The sequence below is a fragment of the Notolepis coatsorum genome, assembly GCF_963971535.1.
Source record: "Notolepis coatsorum genome assembly, chromosome: 9".
NCBI lineage: Eukaryota > Metazoa > Chordata > Actinopteri > Aulopiformes > Paralepididae > Notolepis > Notolepis coatsorum.
This window is the reverse complement of record NC_140173.1, coordinates 78,472,011-78,491,067: the sequence shown is the minus strand read 5'-3', so window position 1 is coordinate 78,491,067 and position 19,057 is coordinate 78,472,011. Positions and strand designations below refer to the sequence as shown.

The 19,057-nt window shown below is 44.5% G+C and overlaps 1 protein-coding gene across 1 annotated transcript in view; it reads left to right on the top strand.

The window, feature by feature from the left end:
• The window catches only part of cfap46 (cilia and flagella associated protein 46), a gene marked incomplete at both ends in the record, with an annotated part of 296,072 nt that overhangs the window by 59,161 nt on the left and 217,854 nt on the right, over positions 1–19,057 (top strand). Inside the window, 4 exon segments of the mRNA XM_084321923.1 lie at positions 6,326–6,331; positions 7,809–7,863; positions 11,095–11,281; positions 12,164–12,281. Of these exon segments, the coding sequence (XP_084178049.1) occupies positions 6,326–6,331; positions 7,809–7,863; positions 11,095–11,281; positions 12,164–12,281 (366 nt within the window).

Sequence of the window (19,057 nt, the reverse complement as noted above, 5' to 3'; positions counted from 1 at the left end):
TTGAAACAACATAGACAATACACTTCAACACACAAAACTATATAGACATAATATCAAAAAGAAAAAAAAATAGACAAAAATGAGAAAAGAAAAAAGGGTGACATGGGTCCTTCGGTCCATTCTATTTTTACATTGTTTATTTACATTTCCATTTATTTTCTTGTTTCCTTTTCATTCTTCTGTGATGTCGTTCCTTTTCTTCCTATATTCCTCCCACTTTTCCCATTTTGACTCAAATTTCTTCTCTTTCAGCCTCAGTGATTCTCGCCATTTCCTGTATCCCCTCTATTATCTCTGTCCATTGTTCCTTCGTCGGTGCTTATACCCTGTACCACATATTTAGTCAATGCTTTCTTGGCTGCTACTAATAGTATCTTAATCAAATATTTGTCTTCTCCCTGAATTTCTTTCGGTGACAAGTTCCCTAGGTATAGTACTAGACCTGTCTGGGGTATTTCATATCCTACTATTTCATTTATTATCTCTCCTATCTCTTCCCAATAGTTTCTTATTTTCTGACATTCCCAGAATATGTGCGTGTGGTTCGCTACTTCTTGCCCACATTTTCTCCAACATGGCTTTTGTGTTGGCATGTAATTGCTCTGTATTTCTGGTGTTATAAAGAATCTAAATATGTTTTTCCACCCAAACCGCCTCCATATCCTTGATCCTGTGGTTGATTGTTGTATCTTACATGTGTTATACCATTCCTCCTCTGTTATCTCTATTTCTAATTCTTTCTCCCACTTTTATTTTATATACAAGGTTGTAATTCCCTTACTGTCCATTATTGCCTGATATAGTGCTGATATAACCCTCCCCTTCCTTCCTTCATATGATTTTACCATTATCTTAATTACCCCATTCTGTTCTTTGTCTCTGTCTTGTTTTATTTCTTTGTTATAGTAATCTCTAATCTGTAAATATCTAAAGTGGTCTCTATTCTCTAGTCCGAATCTTTCTTTCAATTTTTGTAGAGTGCATCTCCCCTCCTTCTATCATTGTACATATTGCTGTTATCCCCCCCTGTTCCCATCTTTTGAACCCATGGTCGTCTATCCCTGGTTTGAATTTGTTGTCGTGTGTTATCCATCTCAGTATCTTGGATTATTTTTCTAGCTTGTTTATGTTATGTTTATAGTGAATTTGGTAATTGGGTCTAGTAGTTGTTCCTGTCTTCTGAACAGCTCCCTATCTCCTATTAGTGCCTGCAATTTGAATCCCTCTCTTTTGGTTTATATATCTTTTCATTTGGCTTCATAATTCACATTGCACCAGCATGCTACTGTCCTAAGCTGTGCTGCATAGTAATAGCCTTCTAAACTGGGTACTGCCATTCCTCCTTTCTCCTTTGGTAGTTGTAGAGTCACATATCTGATCCTTGGTCTCCCCCCCATATCTGTCTATCCCATTCCCTGAATTGTTTTTGTGGTATTAATATAGGTAAAGACTGAAATAGGTATAATAACCTTGGTAATATGTTCATCTTAATGATTTCGATCCTTGAGCTGAAATCTAGGGGCATTACTGTCCATCTTTCTAGGTCTCTCTTGATTTTCTGATTAATCTGTGTATAGTTTGCCTCGTATAACCCCTCCATCCCTCTTGTAATGTCCACCCCTAAGTACTTGATCCTGTCCATGTCCCATTTAATTTTGTATTTTTCTTTGATCTCTATTGTTGGAGTGTAGTTCAGTGCTAAAGTCTGTGTCTTCGTCACGTTGAGTCTATACCCTGAGTAATATCCATATTCTGTCAGTAAATCCATCAGTGTCGGAAAGCTTGTCTGGTTGTCTCATATATATACTATCACGTCGTCTGCGAACAGTCCCAATTTATGTTCTGTTCCCCATATCTCCACCCCTTTGATGTCTTTGGTCTGTCTAATTAGTTGAGCCAGTGGTTCGATGAATACATCGAAGAGCGTCGGCGAAAGACAGCAACCCTGTCTGGTAGCTCTCTCTAGTTTAATCCTGTCCGTCGGACTGCCATTTACCTTAATCCTTGCCGTCGGTTCTCTATATAATGCCCTAATTATTTTCATAGCGTTTTTGTCGAATCCAAATGTCTCCAATACTTTATATAGAAATATCCAGCTTACACTGTCGAATGCTTTTTCTGCATCTAGGCTAACTAATACTGCACTTCCTCCTTCCTTTTGTATCTCCTCTACTATCTGCACCATCTTCCTTATGTTATCATGTGTCTGTCTTCCTTTAATGAATCCGGTCTGGTCTTCATCTATAATATCTGTCATAAATGTCTCAAATCTTTTGGATATTATTGATGTATACATATTGTAATCTACATTAAGTATGGACACTGGTCTGAAACTGCTACATAGTTCTCTATCTTTCCCTTCTTTTGGAATTGTAGTAATTATGGCTTCTTTCCATGAAGGTGGCATTGTGCCTTCTTTCATCGTGTGTCTGAATGCTGCTTCTAATATGGGGCTCAGTTCTTGTCTAAAAGTTTTGTAGAATTCAGAGGGGAATCCGTCGCTACCCGGTGACTTACTGTTCTTTGCTTTACTGATCGCATTCCCCACTTCCTGTTCTGTAATCTCTGCGTTTAATATTTCGTTCTGTTCCTTCCCTATCGATGGTAGATCTAATTTTTCTAAAAATGTCTCTATCTCCTCTTCTCCTGCCGCTATCGGTTGTGTGTATAGTTTCTTATAGTATTCTTCAAATGTCTTCTCTATTTCAGCTGGTTCTCTTAGTATCTTGTTTGTGTTCATGTCCCTTATTGTGTGTATTGTGTTCAGTTTTTGTTGTGTCCTGATTCGTCTAGCTAAAAGTCTGGTCGCTCTCGGTCCTCCTTCTTAGTATATCTGTTTCATGTATCTAGCTTTCTTCTCTATTTCTGTCAGCAGTTCTTTGTTTATCTTTCCTCTAACTTCCTTTACCTCTCTAAGTGTCTTTTGGTTCTTTGAGCTTTGGTGTTCTTTCTCTAATTCTTTCAGTTTCTTTATCAAGTTCTGGTATGTCTCTATTCTGGCCTTCTTTGCTATACATTTTCCACGTATTACTACCTTTAGTGCATCCCATAAAATGTTTAGGTCTACTGTACCTCTCCATTATCATTTTCTTCTCTGTATCTAATTATGTCTCCTTTTACTTCGTTAACCAAACCTTTGTTATTTAATAGTCCTACGTTCAGTGTCCAAACTGTATTTCTCCGCCTACTTTTAAGATTCACTGTCAGATATATTGCGCTATGGTCTGATATGTCCGTTACCCCTACCCTGCAGTCTTCTACCCTGTATCTGTCCCCTGTTGTCATGAGAAAATAGTCTATCCTTAAATATGTTGTGTGTGTATGCGAATAATGTGTGTATTCTCTATCTAGTGTGTGCATTTCTCTCCATATATCCATGATTCCTAATTCTGCCATTTGTATATTCATTTGCTAATGTCTGTCCTCCATTTCTTTGTGCTTGTCGTGTCTATGTCATAGTTCAGTACTACATTAAAATCACCTGTACAGATTAGGACCCCTTCCCCTTCCATCGCTATGATATCAAAGATTGTTTCAAATAGATATTTCTCACTTTCTGGTGGAGCATACACATTCACTAGTGTTACCATTTGACCTTCCATTTTCCCCTTGACCATTACATACCTCCCCTCTTTATCCCTGATCATTTCAATCTTCACTGTGTTCTTAATTAGTATAGCTACTCCTCTTATAAGGTTCTGTTTGAAATAACTATAAAACAAATTATCATACCCGAATCTCTTCAGCTTTTCATGTTCTTGTGATATTAGATGTGTTTCTTGTAAGAAGATAACCTGCGCCTCTTCTTTCTTAAGTTTCGTCATCACCTTATGTCGTGTTACTTTGCACGGTAACAAATACGTGAGTCCTCTGCTTTGGTTGTAAGTATCTTTATTAGCTTAGCCTCGCTACGTTACACGGGTGTGCCGGTTAGGTTCCTCTAACTCTACCTGACCCCCCAGTACGGTGGCCTGTGCACTTCGCGTAAGCGCACACACATTAACATAACACCACATCTCCCTTTCTAGAATCAATGGGTAGACTGCCATTGATTCCCCAGACCTTAGAGGATTATTCTGCCTCTATATCTAAAAGGTCTGTTCATCTGAACTGATCTAAACAATTTCTTTAACACCATATAAACCATGGGTTATATTAAACATAGCAATTGCTTTCTTTCGAAATGTATATCTAAACGAATAATATATATATACATGAAACGCATGTCTTATCTTAACCATAAACCTCTTTCATTCTATCGCAGGGATGTCACTTTTCTTTACTCTCTCTCTCTACTGTCTCTTACAGGTCCAACCTAGTTGGTTTCACCACACATCTCCCAGACCTGGTTCTGGGAGTAGCTGGTGGTTCCAGGACCTCCTGCTCCGTAGGTTCTGCTGCACTCTGCTCCGGTGAGGGCTCCATGGGGACGAGATGGCGACGGTTACGCCTTAGTGTTCCATGGGGTCCATCTATGATGTACGAACGTGTAGTGGGGTGACTGCTGACCACAACTCCAGTTGCACTTTGATCTGTGACCCACACCTCCTTTCCTGGAGTGAGCCTGTCGAGACTTCGCGTACGATGACGCCGGTTGTAGCTTTGTGCATCTCTCATCCTCCTCTCCTCTTCCTTCTGGACCACCGCCTTACTGTCAGGAAGAGTAGGGACCAGTAGAGCAGGAAGCGTTGGCACCGTTGTGCGGAGTCTCCTCCCCATAAGAAGCTGGGCTGGACTGTATCCGTTATGCAACGGGGTGGCTCTGTATGCCAGCAGAGCACGGTATGGGTCGGCCGCCTTTTTCAGGAGGCCTTTTATCGTCTTGACAGCACGTTCTGCCTCCCCATTACTCTGGGGATATCTCGGGCTGCTTGTGACATGGCGAAACCCATATGATGTCGCAAACGCTGCAAAGGCGATTCCGGAGAATTGCGGCCCGTTATCCGTCACCAGTTCCTCCGGGATACCATGGCGTGCGAAAATTGACTTCAGGTGGTGGATGACGTCTGTTGATTTTGTGGGAGTCAGCAGAGCGATCTCCACGTACCTTGATGCATAATCCACGACCAGCAGGTAAGTCTGGTCGTGGACAGGTCTGCTCCCAACTTCTGCCACGGTCGCCCCGGATATTGAGATGGCATCAGGGGCTCCCTTTGGTTCTCTCTCTCTTTGCAGCATGTTCGGCAGTTGAGGACCAGCTCATTCAGCTGCTGGCTGAGCCCGGGCCACCATACAGACTGCCGTGCTCGCTCCCTGCACTTTTTTTAACTATCCGTGCATGCTTTTATTTCCTCTAGGCTTGACTACTGCAACTCACTTTTCACCTGTCTCACCAAATCATCCACATATAAACTACAAATGGTCCAAAATGCTGCAGCCAGGCTACTCACAAGGTCAAAAAAATCATGTCACATCACTCCCATTTTGGTATCCCTGCACTGGCTCCCGGTACACTATAGAATTCACTTCAAAGTCCTCACTTTCACTTTCAGAGCACTTCACGGTCAGGCCCCTATCTACATCACGGAACTCATCCATCCCTACACCAACACCCGCTCACTCAGATCTGCCGATCAGCACCTCCTAGTGATCCCCAGGACCAGGCTAAAAACAAGGGGTGATCGAGCCTTCGAGGTGACAGCACCAAGGCTCTGGAACGCTCTCCCCCTGGACCTGCGAACTGCCCCCTCTGAGAACTCTTTTAAAAAAACAACTAAAAACACATTTGTTCAGGCAGGCTTTTGATCACACATAGGCGCCTTTTTCTTGTCCTCACTGTTCTATAGTGTTGTTTTAATTAGTGACTCATGATTTTATCCAAATTCTTTTATTCTACTTTTTCTATCTGGTTTCACTGTTTTTAACTGCTGTTTGTCTATTGTCATTTATTTCTGATTTTGTTTTTATTGTGTTTTTATATTAACCTGTAGTGTAAAGCACCCTGTGCATTCGTGCTGTGAAGGGTGCTATATAAATAAAGGTCATTCATTTACCACCCCCTGGTGGCCTTCATGCAGCCTGGCAAGCACGTCGTTTCTCATTGTTGAAGGGATTACAAGCCTGCTTCCCCTCAGCAACAGTCCATCCTCTACTGTGAGTGACGCCTGTTCCGCCCAGTACAGCCTGAGAGCCGGTTCACTGTTGTGTGGTGGCCATCCCTCTGCACACCGCTGCTTCACCTGTGCGCACACACTGTCCCCCTCCAACTGCTCTCTCAGCTCGTCCAGGTAGGCAGTGCTCGCTGGCAGGTTCTCTATTACCATGTCCACATAGATATTTGTATTCTCAAATAACTCCTCCTCTGGTGTCTCCCTCCTCTTCACAGGAGCACGTGAGAGCGTATCAGCAGTCCACAGGCTCTTCCCTGGCACATGTGCAATGGAATAGGAATAGCGCATCAGGCGCATCCGGAAGCGCAGAATCCGTGGAGGGAGATCATCCAACGCCTGAGACCCCAGGAGACTCAGGAGAGGCTTGTGGTCCGTCTCCAGCTGGAAGTGTCTGCCGATGAGAAAATTTCTAAACCTCTCACAAGCCCAGGTCAAGCCCAGGGCCTCCTTCTCAACCTGTGCGTATCTCTGCTCAGTCTGTGTGAGAGACCGCGACACATAGGCTACTGGTCTCCACACTCCATCCCATTTTTGGAGAAGCACACTCCCCAGGCCGTACGACGACGCGTCCGCTGAGACCTTGCACTCCCTGTGGTTATCGTACATGGCCAACACTGGTGGAGATATTAGTGCATCATTTAAATCTTGAAAGGCTTTGGCCTGCTCGATGCCCCACAGCCAGCAGTTCTTCTTTGACAGAAGGTCTCGCAGGGCCTTGTCTCTCTCCGCCAGCCGCGGGATAAACTTCCCCAGCTGGTTTACCATGCCGAGAAAGCTTCTCAGCTCACTGACATTTGTCGGCTCCTCCATCCTCCTCACGGCATCCGTCTTACTCGGGTCGGGGTTAATGCCACTGCTGGAGATCACATGGCCTAGAAAGGTCACCTCTTCCTTTGACAGGTCGCACTTGCCTGTGTTCAGGGTGATTCCTGCTTTCTCGATCCTCCCCAGCACGACATGCAGACGAGCGTCATGCTCCTCCTGTGATCGGCCCCACACCAGCACATCATCCATGTGGCAGACGACACCCTCCAGCCCCTCTGTGACCTCAGTCACCATTCTGTTTTGGAAGTTTTCTGGGGCGGAGGCGATGCCGAAAGGTAGGCGATTGAAGTGGTAACGACCAAACGGCGTGATGAAAGTTGTATACTTTGACGACTCCTCAGTCAGGGGTATTTGCCAAAATCCCATGTTCGCGTCTAACTTGCTGAATATCCTGGCTCCGGCCAGCATTCCCAGTGTTCCCTCGACTGTTGGCAGGGTGTATTTCTCCCGGCACACTGACTCATTGAGGTTTGTGAGATCGACACATATGCGTACCTCCTCTGTCTTCTTCTTAGGGACTACTACCATGCCAGCGCACCAGTCGGTTGGCTCTTCGATCCGGCTGATCACTCCGAGGCTTTCCATGCGGGACAGTTCTTGCTTGACTTTGTCCATCAGTGGCAATGGAATCCTTCTGGGCGTCTTCAGTGAGAATGGTTGAGCCCCCGGTTTCAGCCTGATTGCATACGGCTGTTTCATCTCCCCGAGACCACTGCATATCTTTGGGTAGGTCGTCTTGAGCGTCTCCATCGTTATACTGTCTAGACGTGCCACAAGCTCCATCTTGCTGATAGCAGGTCTCCCCAGCAACGCTGAGTGTAGGTGTCGAGCGACGTACACATCCTCCAACACCTCTCTCTCTCCTCTCCTCAGCAACAGCTTGGCGACGCCCACAACATCTAGTGGACTCCTCCCAGGTTTCTGCAGGGTAGGTGGATCCTTGTGTTTGTATATCTCTCTGAATACAGTGTGAGGCATCACAGTAACATCAGCGCCAGTGTCTATTTTTAATGGCACACCTCTGCCATTGATGTCTATGTCGACCATCCATGGCTCCCCATCAGTTGTGATGCTGCCCAAGAACATGTGCTCCTCCTCCCCATCACAGGAGCAGGAATAGTCTTCTTCAACCTCATGTACATTTTTGGAAGATTTACACACACGTTTATAATGGCCCATCTTCCCACATGAATGGCACTTCACCTCGTTAGCAGGGCAATCACGCTGTGGGTGGAGCTGAGAACTGCCACATTTATGACACTGGACACTTCTCCCCCTCGAGTACTGGGTACTGAGTGGTTTGGCTGTGTAGCTGTTCTTAGCATAGTTCTTGATACTGCTCTTAAACACCCTGTCCACCGATTTAATGTCACTTGCCTCTGTCCTGGCATCCCCTCGCAGAGAGGATTGCTGTCGTTTCACCTCCTCACTCTGCCTCGCCATGTTCAATGCCCTCTCCAAGATTAAGTCTGGGTCCAGCTGCATGCGTTCTGACAGCCGCTTATCCATCAGACCGACGACAAGCCTGTCACGTATAAGTTCATTATGCAACACTCCGTATGTACAATGCTCCGCCAGCGCATACAATGACGTCACAAAGGAGTCGACTGTTTCACCTTCTCCCTGTTTGCGCATGTTAAACTTGGCTCGTTCATATATCACGTTCTTCTTGACCACGAAGAAACCTTGCAATCCATCCCGCACTCCTTGGTACGTACGTCGTAGATCAACAGCCAGATTCAGTCCACGTAAAATATCGTCCGCCTCATCGCCCATACAATATATTAGCGTGTTGACTTGATTCTCTTCAGAGCTAGCATTTAGGTTACTTGCCAGGCGAAATCTTTCGAACCTGCGTATCCACTTGGCCCACTCTTGCGGCTTTGAGAAGTTGAAGGACTCAGGAGGCTGGATGCTAAACGTAGCACTTGAAACCGCTGCCGCTACCGGAGCTACAGCGTTATTAGCGTTATCCACCATCTTTTTCTTTCTCCTTCTGCTTTTCTTCGTCATAAACGAGTCTCAAATGGCACTTTAACGTCCGACCGAACTCATACACAACTCTAGCAGGACTTCTGACACCATGTCGTGTTACTTTGCATGGTAACAAATACGTGAGTCCTCTGCTTTGGTTGTAAGTATCTTTATTAGCTTAGCCTCGCTACGTTACACGGGTGTGCCGGTTAGGTTCCTAACTCTACCTGACCCCCCAGTACGGTGGCCTGTGCACTTCGCGTAAGCGCACACACATTAACATAACACCACACCTTACTCCTTTTGATCGGACTATTCATACCATTAACATTCAACGACATCATTTTGATACCCTTAACTTGTGTCATATTTATTTTCCAAATGTTTTCCCGTTCTACCCATGTCACATACAATTATATTTGTGGTTGTAGCCTCTGCTATCCCTGTCTGATTTACATACATATAACCATAATAAACATTAACATCAACATTAACACTTCCATGGTAGTAGAGGGTCTCAGTCGTATCCCTCTTTCCCCCGCTGGCGGGTGGGGAGTAGTGGCTCTCCTAGTGAGAGGGCTCCCCTTAGTGGCTAAAAGATGCGCACTATACATGTCCAACTTGTTCTGTGTGCGACCTCCGAGCTCCCGGTCAAAGGCTCTGCATTAGTCACTTTCATGTTCCCATCTATTTGTATTATGTGTCACGTGTAATCCTGTGGTTCTTTCATGTCCGTCTCAATATATATCTTGAATCTCCATGTCCTTTTTTATAACGTTTGGTATAATTATCTCGTATGTACTTTATTATCTTCTCATTGCATAAGTCATTTTCATGTTTACATTTACTTGTATTGTGTGTGTCACATGTATACCAGTCTAATGTGTATTATACTTATCCTTCCTTGGATCACCGTGTCCCCTCTCGTCTCCTCTCTGCTCCCATTCCCATGTCTTTTCGTTGTTCTTCTCAGTTGATCCGCTTTGAATCGGTTCAGATCTCCTTCACCTTCCCCTCCTCCTCTCCTCGTCCTCGTCCCTCGACCCTGGTCCATCTTCTCCTCTTCTCCAACCTCTGCATCAGCGTCGGTCTCTCTTCTTCTCCTCCCGGCACCTTCCATCCTCTCCGGTTCATGTCCCTCGTCACTTCCCGCACGTCGTTGTACACCTTGATGCCTTCTTTCCAATGGACCTTCAGCGTGGTCATTGGTGATTGAAATCTGATTCCTTTCTCTTTCAAACTCTTTTTTATCTGAACATAGCTCCGACGTTTTACAGCCACCTCTATTGAATAGTCATGGTCGAAGGTTATCCTCTGCCCCTCCACCTCCATCTTCGTCTGCCAGGCTGCTCTGAGAATGTTTTCTTTGACTTCGAATTTCAAGAAATTAACTATAACTGCTCTCGTGGTCTGTTTATCTGTGGCTTCGGCGCTAGGGCCCTGTGTGCTCGTCGAGGTCTGACAATTCCAATTCTCCTCAAATTAGGTTGTCTACATATTTGGTCATCGAGTCTCCTATCCCTTCTCTCAGTCCCCATATTCGTATATTATTTCTCCTTGACCTCCCCTCCAGTTCTGTTAGCTTTTCTCTCAACATGTTTTGTTGTTCGAGCGTCGCCATTAGAATTCCTTGTATTTCTGTATTCCATTCCTCCGTTTCAGCTGTCCTGTCTTCTAACATCCTTATGTCTTTCTCTTGTTCCTATAGTTTTCCATCAATTGTCTCAAGTCTTTTATTTATTTCTTCTCTGAGCTCGTCCTGACCCTACTTTAATTCTTCCCTGAGTCTGTTGATATTGTTCTGGATGTTCTGCGTGTTAGCTTGGATGCTAGTCTGTATGCTAGCTTGTAGCTCCTCTACCCAAGTGGGCACCTCTGCTCTGTCGCCCTGCGTCATGCTAGCTTGAATTACCTCCTGCGTCACCTCCTCGTGTCGATAACTTTCTTCTGGTGTTTGTACTTCTGGGGTCGCCTTTCTTTTGCTTTTTCTCGTGTTCATCCTTCCTTTTCTCTTATATCCTTGAATTGTCACTTTTAATTTTGTTTTAGATATTTTAACTTGCTTTTTCGTTGTTCTTTGACCGGGAGCTCTTTACAATGGCCGTCTACCCGAACATCTCAAACCGGAAGTCCCATGTCCACTGCTTTGATATTGTGTGTGTGTGTCTGTCCATGTTTCTCCCAGCATGTTGCTTGAGACTCGCGGTCAGGTCCACTCGGAGCTCGCAGTTATAGAGGAGGAGGGACGCTTTGATGCCACTCTGACACACCTTCAGAAGGCCCTGCAGCTGGAGAAGAAGGGGACGCTCAGAGGGACCCTCCACCAGACGCCCCCCAGGGTCGAGGACCAAGCTGCGATGATTATGCAACAGGTTCTGATCCGCACTTTGTCACTTGGTACCAGATTGAGGCATCATTCATTCCCAAAGGGATCTCTGGTCATCGACTCCCGGAGTCAGCATTGCCTTGCGGCTTGGGCCGATCGTCATACTAACTCGTTTGGCTGAGTTAGCGGGAGGGAAGTCGAGGGTGGTAATCTGGCGTTGTGGACAGCGACGCCTACAGGTCAGGTCTGGGCGCCTGCTCAGCGAAACCTCCCACGCGTTACGCTTCACCAATGAGAGTCCTCGCTGCCAGGTGAAAAGAGAGCCACTGGCTGTCTCCACATGTGTCAGAGGAAGCATGTGGTAGACTTCAGGGTTCCCTTGTACCGACCAGTAGGAGGAACATGCGCACAACAACCAGGTAGGGGAGGGGGGGAATTGGCATAACGACTAAATTGGGATGGGGAGAAAAATAGAAAATCAGGCGGAGAAAAAGTCTATTAAAAAAAAAAGGGATCTCTGGTCAGAAACATCGGCAGTAGTGCTATAAGTCATAATGAGTCATATATCTACCTTCACTCAATAAAAAAAAACGTACGTTTTTTGGATACCTTGATCTTCTCTCTTGATCAGCCTCCTCTCTCTCGCCAGGTAACCCAGTAACCAGAAGTAAACGCTCACCAACCCTCCTTGTGTGTGTTTGGTGGGAGTGTCCTTTTTTTTTTTACTCTGCAGTAAAGCAACCTTTCTACAACTACAAGATCCACCTTTAAACATGACATGATTTGATCGTAACTTTTTAAAGCCATATGTGTTGTTGTGAGGTGGCGCACTCACTCTACTGAGACTAGATAGTACACTAGTAGGCAAACAGCATATCAACATCTCCCTTAAAACCTGCACTTTTCTCTGTCTCTCTCTCTGTGTCAGTCTATGAACAGCCAGCCCCAGGATGTGAGAGATGGAAATCCCATGCTGGTGAACGTGGGTCTCCTACTAGCTCCAGACGCCTTCCAGATGGTGCTGGATGCGGACAGCGCTTCTAAAAGTACTGACTCCTCTTTTTCTTTTGTTTCTAATATTTGTTGAGCATCCGCCTTATTCACTCTCATAAAGTTACACACAATCAATCCTGGGGTCTGCCCAGTGCAACCACAGGCCAACTCCTGTTCGCCACTGAGTGTTTTCACTGGAGCAGTTGGGGGGTTAATTGTCTTGCACAAGGGCACCTCAGTGGTAGGTGTAGAGGTGGAAGAGCGTTAGTCATTCACTTCCCCCTCCTGGGTTTCTCTGCTGACCTAGCGATTTGAACCAACAACGTTGCAGTCACAAGCCTGCTTCTCTAACTAACATGTAGGCCATTGCTGTCGCCCTCCTCAGTACTTTGAAACCCCAGGCTGCTTCAGCAGACCCAATTTTAGGGTGATGAGTTTGGTTCAGGAAAGGGGTACATTTTTAAGTCCAACTATCTCAACTCATTGACTGCCACACTGTTTTTCCATCTTTACTTCCTGGCGCCAGCGTTATTCACCATTTTCACGATGTTTGCGGACCCATCGTATATTCTATATTATAGCTATGGAGACAATAGTTTGGCTCATTTGACAGGCACTATTTATAGTCCAACAGGTAGTTAATAGTTAATTTCTACATACCTTTGTTTGTGCGCTATACCAGTGTTTCTCAACTGGTGGGTCGCGACCCAAAAGCGGGTCGCGGGGCCATTTTGAGTGGGTCGCGGATGTGTGTGTAATTTTTTATTTTTTTTTTTTTTTTGTGTAATTTTTTTTTTGCACTACCTATCTTTGTGAAAGTGGCTTATCAGCTCTGGTCCAGCTGAAGACAAAGCAGAGGAACAGATTGGACATTGAGCATGACCTCAGAGTTGCTTTGTCTACCATCACCCCAGACTTTGAGACTCTTGTCAGGAGCAAACAACATCTGCAGTTATCCCATTAGTTCCCTGCGATGTTAAGCTAAGAAGTCTGCTAAGAAGCATATATTATTTATTATTATTATTATTTTATTTCATTGTGTTTTTAGCCCTAGTTGCACTTTTGTTGCAACCCCAGTTATCCCATTAGTTCCCCCAAACTTAGGTCTGTTATGTTAAGCTAAGAAATCGCTAAGAAGCATATTATTTATTATAATTTTATTTCATTGGGTTTTTAGCCTTAGTTGCACTTTTGTTGCAACCCCAGTTATCCCATTAGTTCCCCCAAAATTAGGTCTGTTATGTTAAGCTAAGAAGTCTGCTAAGAAGCATAATTATTTATTATTATTATTATTATTATTATTATTATTATTATTATTATTATTATTATTATTATTATTATTATTATTATTATTATTATTATTATTATTATTATTATTATTATTATTATTATTATTTTTTTTTTTTTTTTTTTTTTTTTTTTTTAATTGGGTTTTTAGCCCTAGTTGCACTTTTGTTGCAACCCCAGTTATGCCATTAATTCCCCCAAACTTAGGTCTGTTATGTTAAGCTAAGAAATCTGCTAAGAAGCATATTATTTATTATTTTATTTCATTGGGTTTTTAGCCATAGTTTTTGTGTTTATTTCATGTTTAACAGTGCATGAAAGATTGCGTATTACTGCAAAAAAGAAAATTGAAATAAATCATAGTGGTTAAAAAATTTGGGTCGCGACTTAATGACTAAGGAAAATGTTGGGTCCCGAGGCTAGACCAGTTGAGAACCACTGCGCTATACCACGCTAAATATCGCCCTGTTTCACAATAATCCAGGCTGGTTTTCTAGATTGTGATATATAGTGTGTTTTGTGCGGCGTATGCGCAAATCTCACGGCTGCTCGCCTGAAACCTATATTATTGCCAGGTCAAAGGAAACACATGACCTTGTTTCTTCACAAAGCCCCGGGGGGAGGGGGGGTCGTTAACCGACCCTGTGATCATTACAAATGGATGGGGTTCGGTCAAATAGACGTAAAATGGACGTTACCTTTGTCAGAAGGCACTCCACTCTCGCTCTGAGTCCAATTGTCTTGAATCAGAACAGGATCAATATGTATAACGTTAGGTGGCCCTCATCCGTTGTCTTCTTCGTCTATAGTCCTCATCGGCCGGTTTGACTATAGTATTTTTATGATTTACCAGAAGTGCTGAGTCCAACATAGTCTGGTGGAAACGCACCTTATCGTCCATAATCATCATCCATATAATCCATTTTGTCTTCTTCATAATATCCAATAGTTCGCTCTAGGCGATCGCCATTGTCGAGCGTTAGTTGGCTGGCCTGCTCACTGCTGCTTGCTCCCTACTAGTAGAGTCCCTAGTGCTTTGGGTGCTGTGCGGCCCACTAAGCTGGCCCATGCATGTTCATAATGTAGGCAATACTGCCACCTGGCGGGATTCAATCATCATTGCAGGTCCAATCCACACTCACAAGGCCTGTGCGAGTGCTTATGTGACCGGTGTGATCTTGCTCTGCATTGTGTTTCGATTCGACCCCTGTTAAGGGATCGCCCTGAGTGGGAGTTGAACCCCGGTCTCCCGCGCCGCGGGCGGCATCACAGACCACTGTACCAAGAGGTGAATTCACTTCTAAGTACTGGGTCTGGATGCCTCTGGGGAGTGAGTTTACTTGCAGTACCGCTTAACGTCTACAGCCACTTGACTATACAAGTCCCTCGTGACTGTGGATAGACATGCGGTACCTCCGTTACACTCACCCCCCTAAACTCACCACCCAGGGCATCCGGGTCTATCGGCACCAGGTGTGACTGGTGTGATCTTGCTCTGCATTGTGTTTCGATTCGACCCCTGTTAAGGGATCGCCCTGAGTGGGAGTTGAACCCCGGTCTCCCGCGCCGCGGGCGGCATCACAGACCACTGTACCAAGAGGTGAATTCACTTCCAAGTACTGGGTCTGGATGCCTCTGGGGAGTGAGTTTACTTGCAGCACCGCTTAACGTCCACAGCCACTTCACTATACAAGTCCCTCGTGACTGTGGATAGAAATGCGGTACCTCCGTTACACTTAGGCTACGTTTAGACGAGCGTTTTGTGAACAGAAACCGCAAAAGTAGTCTTGCGGTTTCACTTTTAATTTTACGTTTAGACGAGCGTTTTGGGGTGGAATTCTCCGTGCAGACGACGCTGTAATGACGGAGCCCCGCTGTCACACGATTGGCGCATATGTCACATGACGTGCTGTGAAGACCCGCCCTACTCTGCCTCTGATTCGCAGACTGTGGATGGGGAATGTGATTGGACCAAAGCAGAGTCACTCACAGACAGTGGGTCCACTCACGCCGCGGGACAGATTCTTGTGTATTTAACCCTTTCACTGCCACACGACAGCCGGTTGTGTGATAGTAAAGGGTTAACCTTCTGTCGTGTGGCAGTGAAAGGGTTAAAAGTACTGCCAATGTAGCCTTCAGGTGATCTCCGTTGATATAGTCAGACATACTTGCTTTGTTTACGTCTCGGCTACTGGCGCATACCTGCTGCCTACCTGTGACGTAAGCAGTACGCGTGACCAGAGCCGTGACAACCCTTTCGTCATCGTTTTAACAGATTTATACGGTTTGACAGTTTAGACGAGAGCGCAAAGCTTTTGCGTTTCTAGGAATTCCACCCTGGAAGGTAGTCTCACTTTTTTGCGGTTTCACCCCATAAAAACGCCGTTTCCGTATAAACGAAAGGCACATCCGAAAAAATATTTTTGCGGATTCACCTGCTAGCGTTTTCGTCTAAACGGGGCCTTAGTATGAGAAAATCGGGGAAAAAAAGGAAAAGGGAACTAAAAGCGAGATATCTTGTTTTTGGCGCTCAACGCCTGGATTTCAAACATGAGAAATCTCGCTTTTGGCGCTGAATGAGTTAAGCTCTGGGCCAGGTGATGGGAGGGGGGGGGGGGGGGGTAACTGAGTTGCTGGTTCTTATTTTATGTGTGCTTGGCTGTCGTTTGTGGCAAAGCCCCGTCGACCATGTGCACTGGATCATGGACCCCCCGGGGATGAGGGGCTGCCTCTTTGATCTCAGCCCCCTTCCATGCTCCAGGGTGCCTGCAGCAGCAACCCTAATGATTCAGGCTTGTGTCTGACAGCTAGTCAAAGTGTGGCTGCTTTCTCAGGCACGGGTCATGTGGGTCAGAACCACCAGTCCCCAGTGGTACCAGAAACATTCTATATCAGTGGTTCTCAATCTGGGGGTCAGGACCCCCCAGGGGGTCACAAGATGATTTTGAGGGGGTTGCAAAAATATATACAAATACATCATCATGTTTATAATAATCTTTCATCCAGATGCTTTTTTCCCCGTGAAAGAAGGAATATTTGAAGCCTGTTCAATATTTAATCAAGTGAAACAGCATGAAAAGGGAACCTAAAATAATCATTCTCTGGTGTAAGAATTCTCAATTCTGTTTCATACTCGAGGATGCTGGGGGTCACAAAAAGGCTTCCTTTTGGTTTTACGGGTCACACATCAATAAGGTTGAGAACCACTGGTCTATAATGAGACCGAGCACTGTGGCAGTTTTGATAAATCCATAGCATTCCAGATGACGGCAGTAAAGGAACTACTTGCTTCAAAACAAACATATTCAGATAATATAATGTGATGTGATTTCATGTAGACTTAAACTATAATTTACTTAATCTTGAAGTTAAATGTAACTTTTAAAGATATTTCAAACAAATGACGATTACTGCTAAAAGGCTCGACATCACGCAGTGAGTGGTTGCCATAGTAACTAAGGACTCTGTCTCTGTGGCAGGTGGCCTTTTTGACCAAATTAACCATTCTGTGTTAGCCATTTGCCAGTGACTTCAAATATGAAAGAAAATCTGAAATGTATACAGATTATTATTAGATATGGATCACTCCCCATTCAAAGAGATGGGGGTCAGGTGTCTGTTGCACCACATCTTACTAAGTGCAAACTATCCCCAGTGATAGTGTATATATTTACTAAATCAAGATTTTGTCACTACTAAATTTGAATGGGTTGCACCACTCACCCTAATTATTACGCAGAGCTTAGTGATACCTCTAAGTAAGTTATAACTTAGACAAAAATAACCATGCCATAACCATGTATATTCATATTACATTTGTATGGTAATAGAAGGATTACTTCTAGGCATGATTCAATAGCCTGATGGCCTGTGGGTAGAAACTGTTTGTCAGTCTTGTAGTTCTGGCTTTCAGACTCCTATATTGCCTGCCTGTTAGCTGGAGGTTGAAGAGTCTGTGTTGGGGGTGTGTGCTGTCCTTAATTATGTTGTGTGCTCTCCTGGTGGCCCTGGTAGAGTACATTTCCTGTAGTGAGGGGAAGGCTGCTCCAGAGATGTACTGAGCAGTTTTAATCACTCGCTGGAGTGCCTTCCTCTCCTTAGCAGTGCAGTTTCCATACCAGACCGTGATTGAGCTGGTAAGGACACTTCAGTAACTTCAGTAACGGCAACTGCGTTACTGAATTTAAAAAGTGATGCGTTAGAGTACTAGTTACTGCCAAAAGTAATGGTGTTACTGTAATGAGTTACTTTGTAACGCGTTAGTCCCAACACTGCTAAGTACTAGCTATGATATTGTGTAAGTTAACAACTGGTAACCAAACAACTGGTAACCAACTATTTGTAACAACTAGTTTGAAACTAACTAGTAACAGTGTTAGTGAAGACTAAATGTGACCAGGCACAGCATTTTTACATGATATGAAGGTACAGGTTCAGGTTCATACCTTCAAAATAAGCCATCACTTGTACAAACCCTTACCAAAAAGTCCTGCAGGAATTTAAGGATTTCCTGTAGGATTATGGCCCCGAAATTCAATGATTGAATTTAGTAATGATTTAGGGCAAACTGGTGCAACGCAGTCCAGGTCTTGTTAGTGCTGTTACTCCCTGTTATCAAGATGGTGGCAGAGTGAACCATCAGACTGTTGTGGTAACGTTACCTCCTATTTTCAGCCCCACTAGTGAGAATTTGCCAGGGGCTCTATGGATGGTTCACCACTTGTTTCCTAGCTAGATCTCGATCAAGATATCTGAAAAAGTAATGGCTGGATCGGCATGCAATTTGTTGTGCACACTTATTATCCCAAGAGGAATATTGCTTGATTTGGTTATTCCATGACTTTAAACTTTCAAATGAGCGTATCTCCTGACCTGTTACATGTACAGTCACAAAATGTGCTGCCGGCCTAGAGGAAGAAACCTCTTAATTTTATAGCGCTACCATCAGGCCAAACTGAAGTTATGGCCGTATTGTCACACAATATTCTGAAAACATTCATTGGAATAAGCCAATTGATTTAGGTAACCCCTAGACCTTGCCACCATCAGCCCAAAATATAAAAATTAACATATCACCTGTTAGTCATACAGTCACAACATTTTATATGAACATTCAAAACCCTGGGGGAAATTAGGCTTTATGAAGAGAGACGTAAGAATACTAGTGGGATCGTGGGGCTCTTAAGATGGCAATGCCGGTCACGACAAGGTTGGGTGTAAAGAGCACGGCCTCTAGGGGCTGCTAACAGGGCTTTTAGACTCTCAGTCTTGTGTTCTTCATACAGTACCTCTAACATGTTCCCCAAGACAAAAATATGCTTTGAACTTCAAAGCTGGCAACACCAAGTGGCCCTGGAGAATCAGACAATCAGGGTAGACTAATGAATTAGTCATAGGTTGTAATTTTGCCACAGGCCCCTCAGACTTTCATCAACAATGAAAATTCTTTGTGTGCGTGTGGGCATGTTTGTGTGTGTAAACTCCCTCAAGGTGAGTATATGGGCCGAGCACTTTGCTTCTCTAAAATGCTGCAATCTAAGGC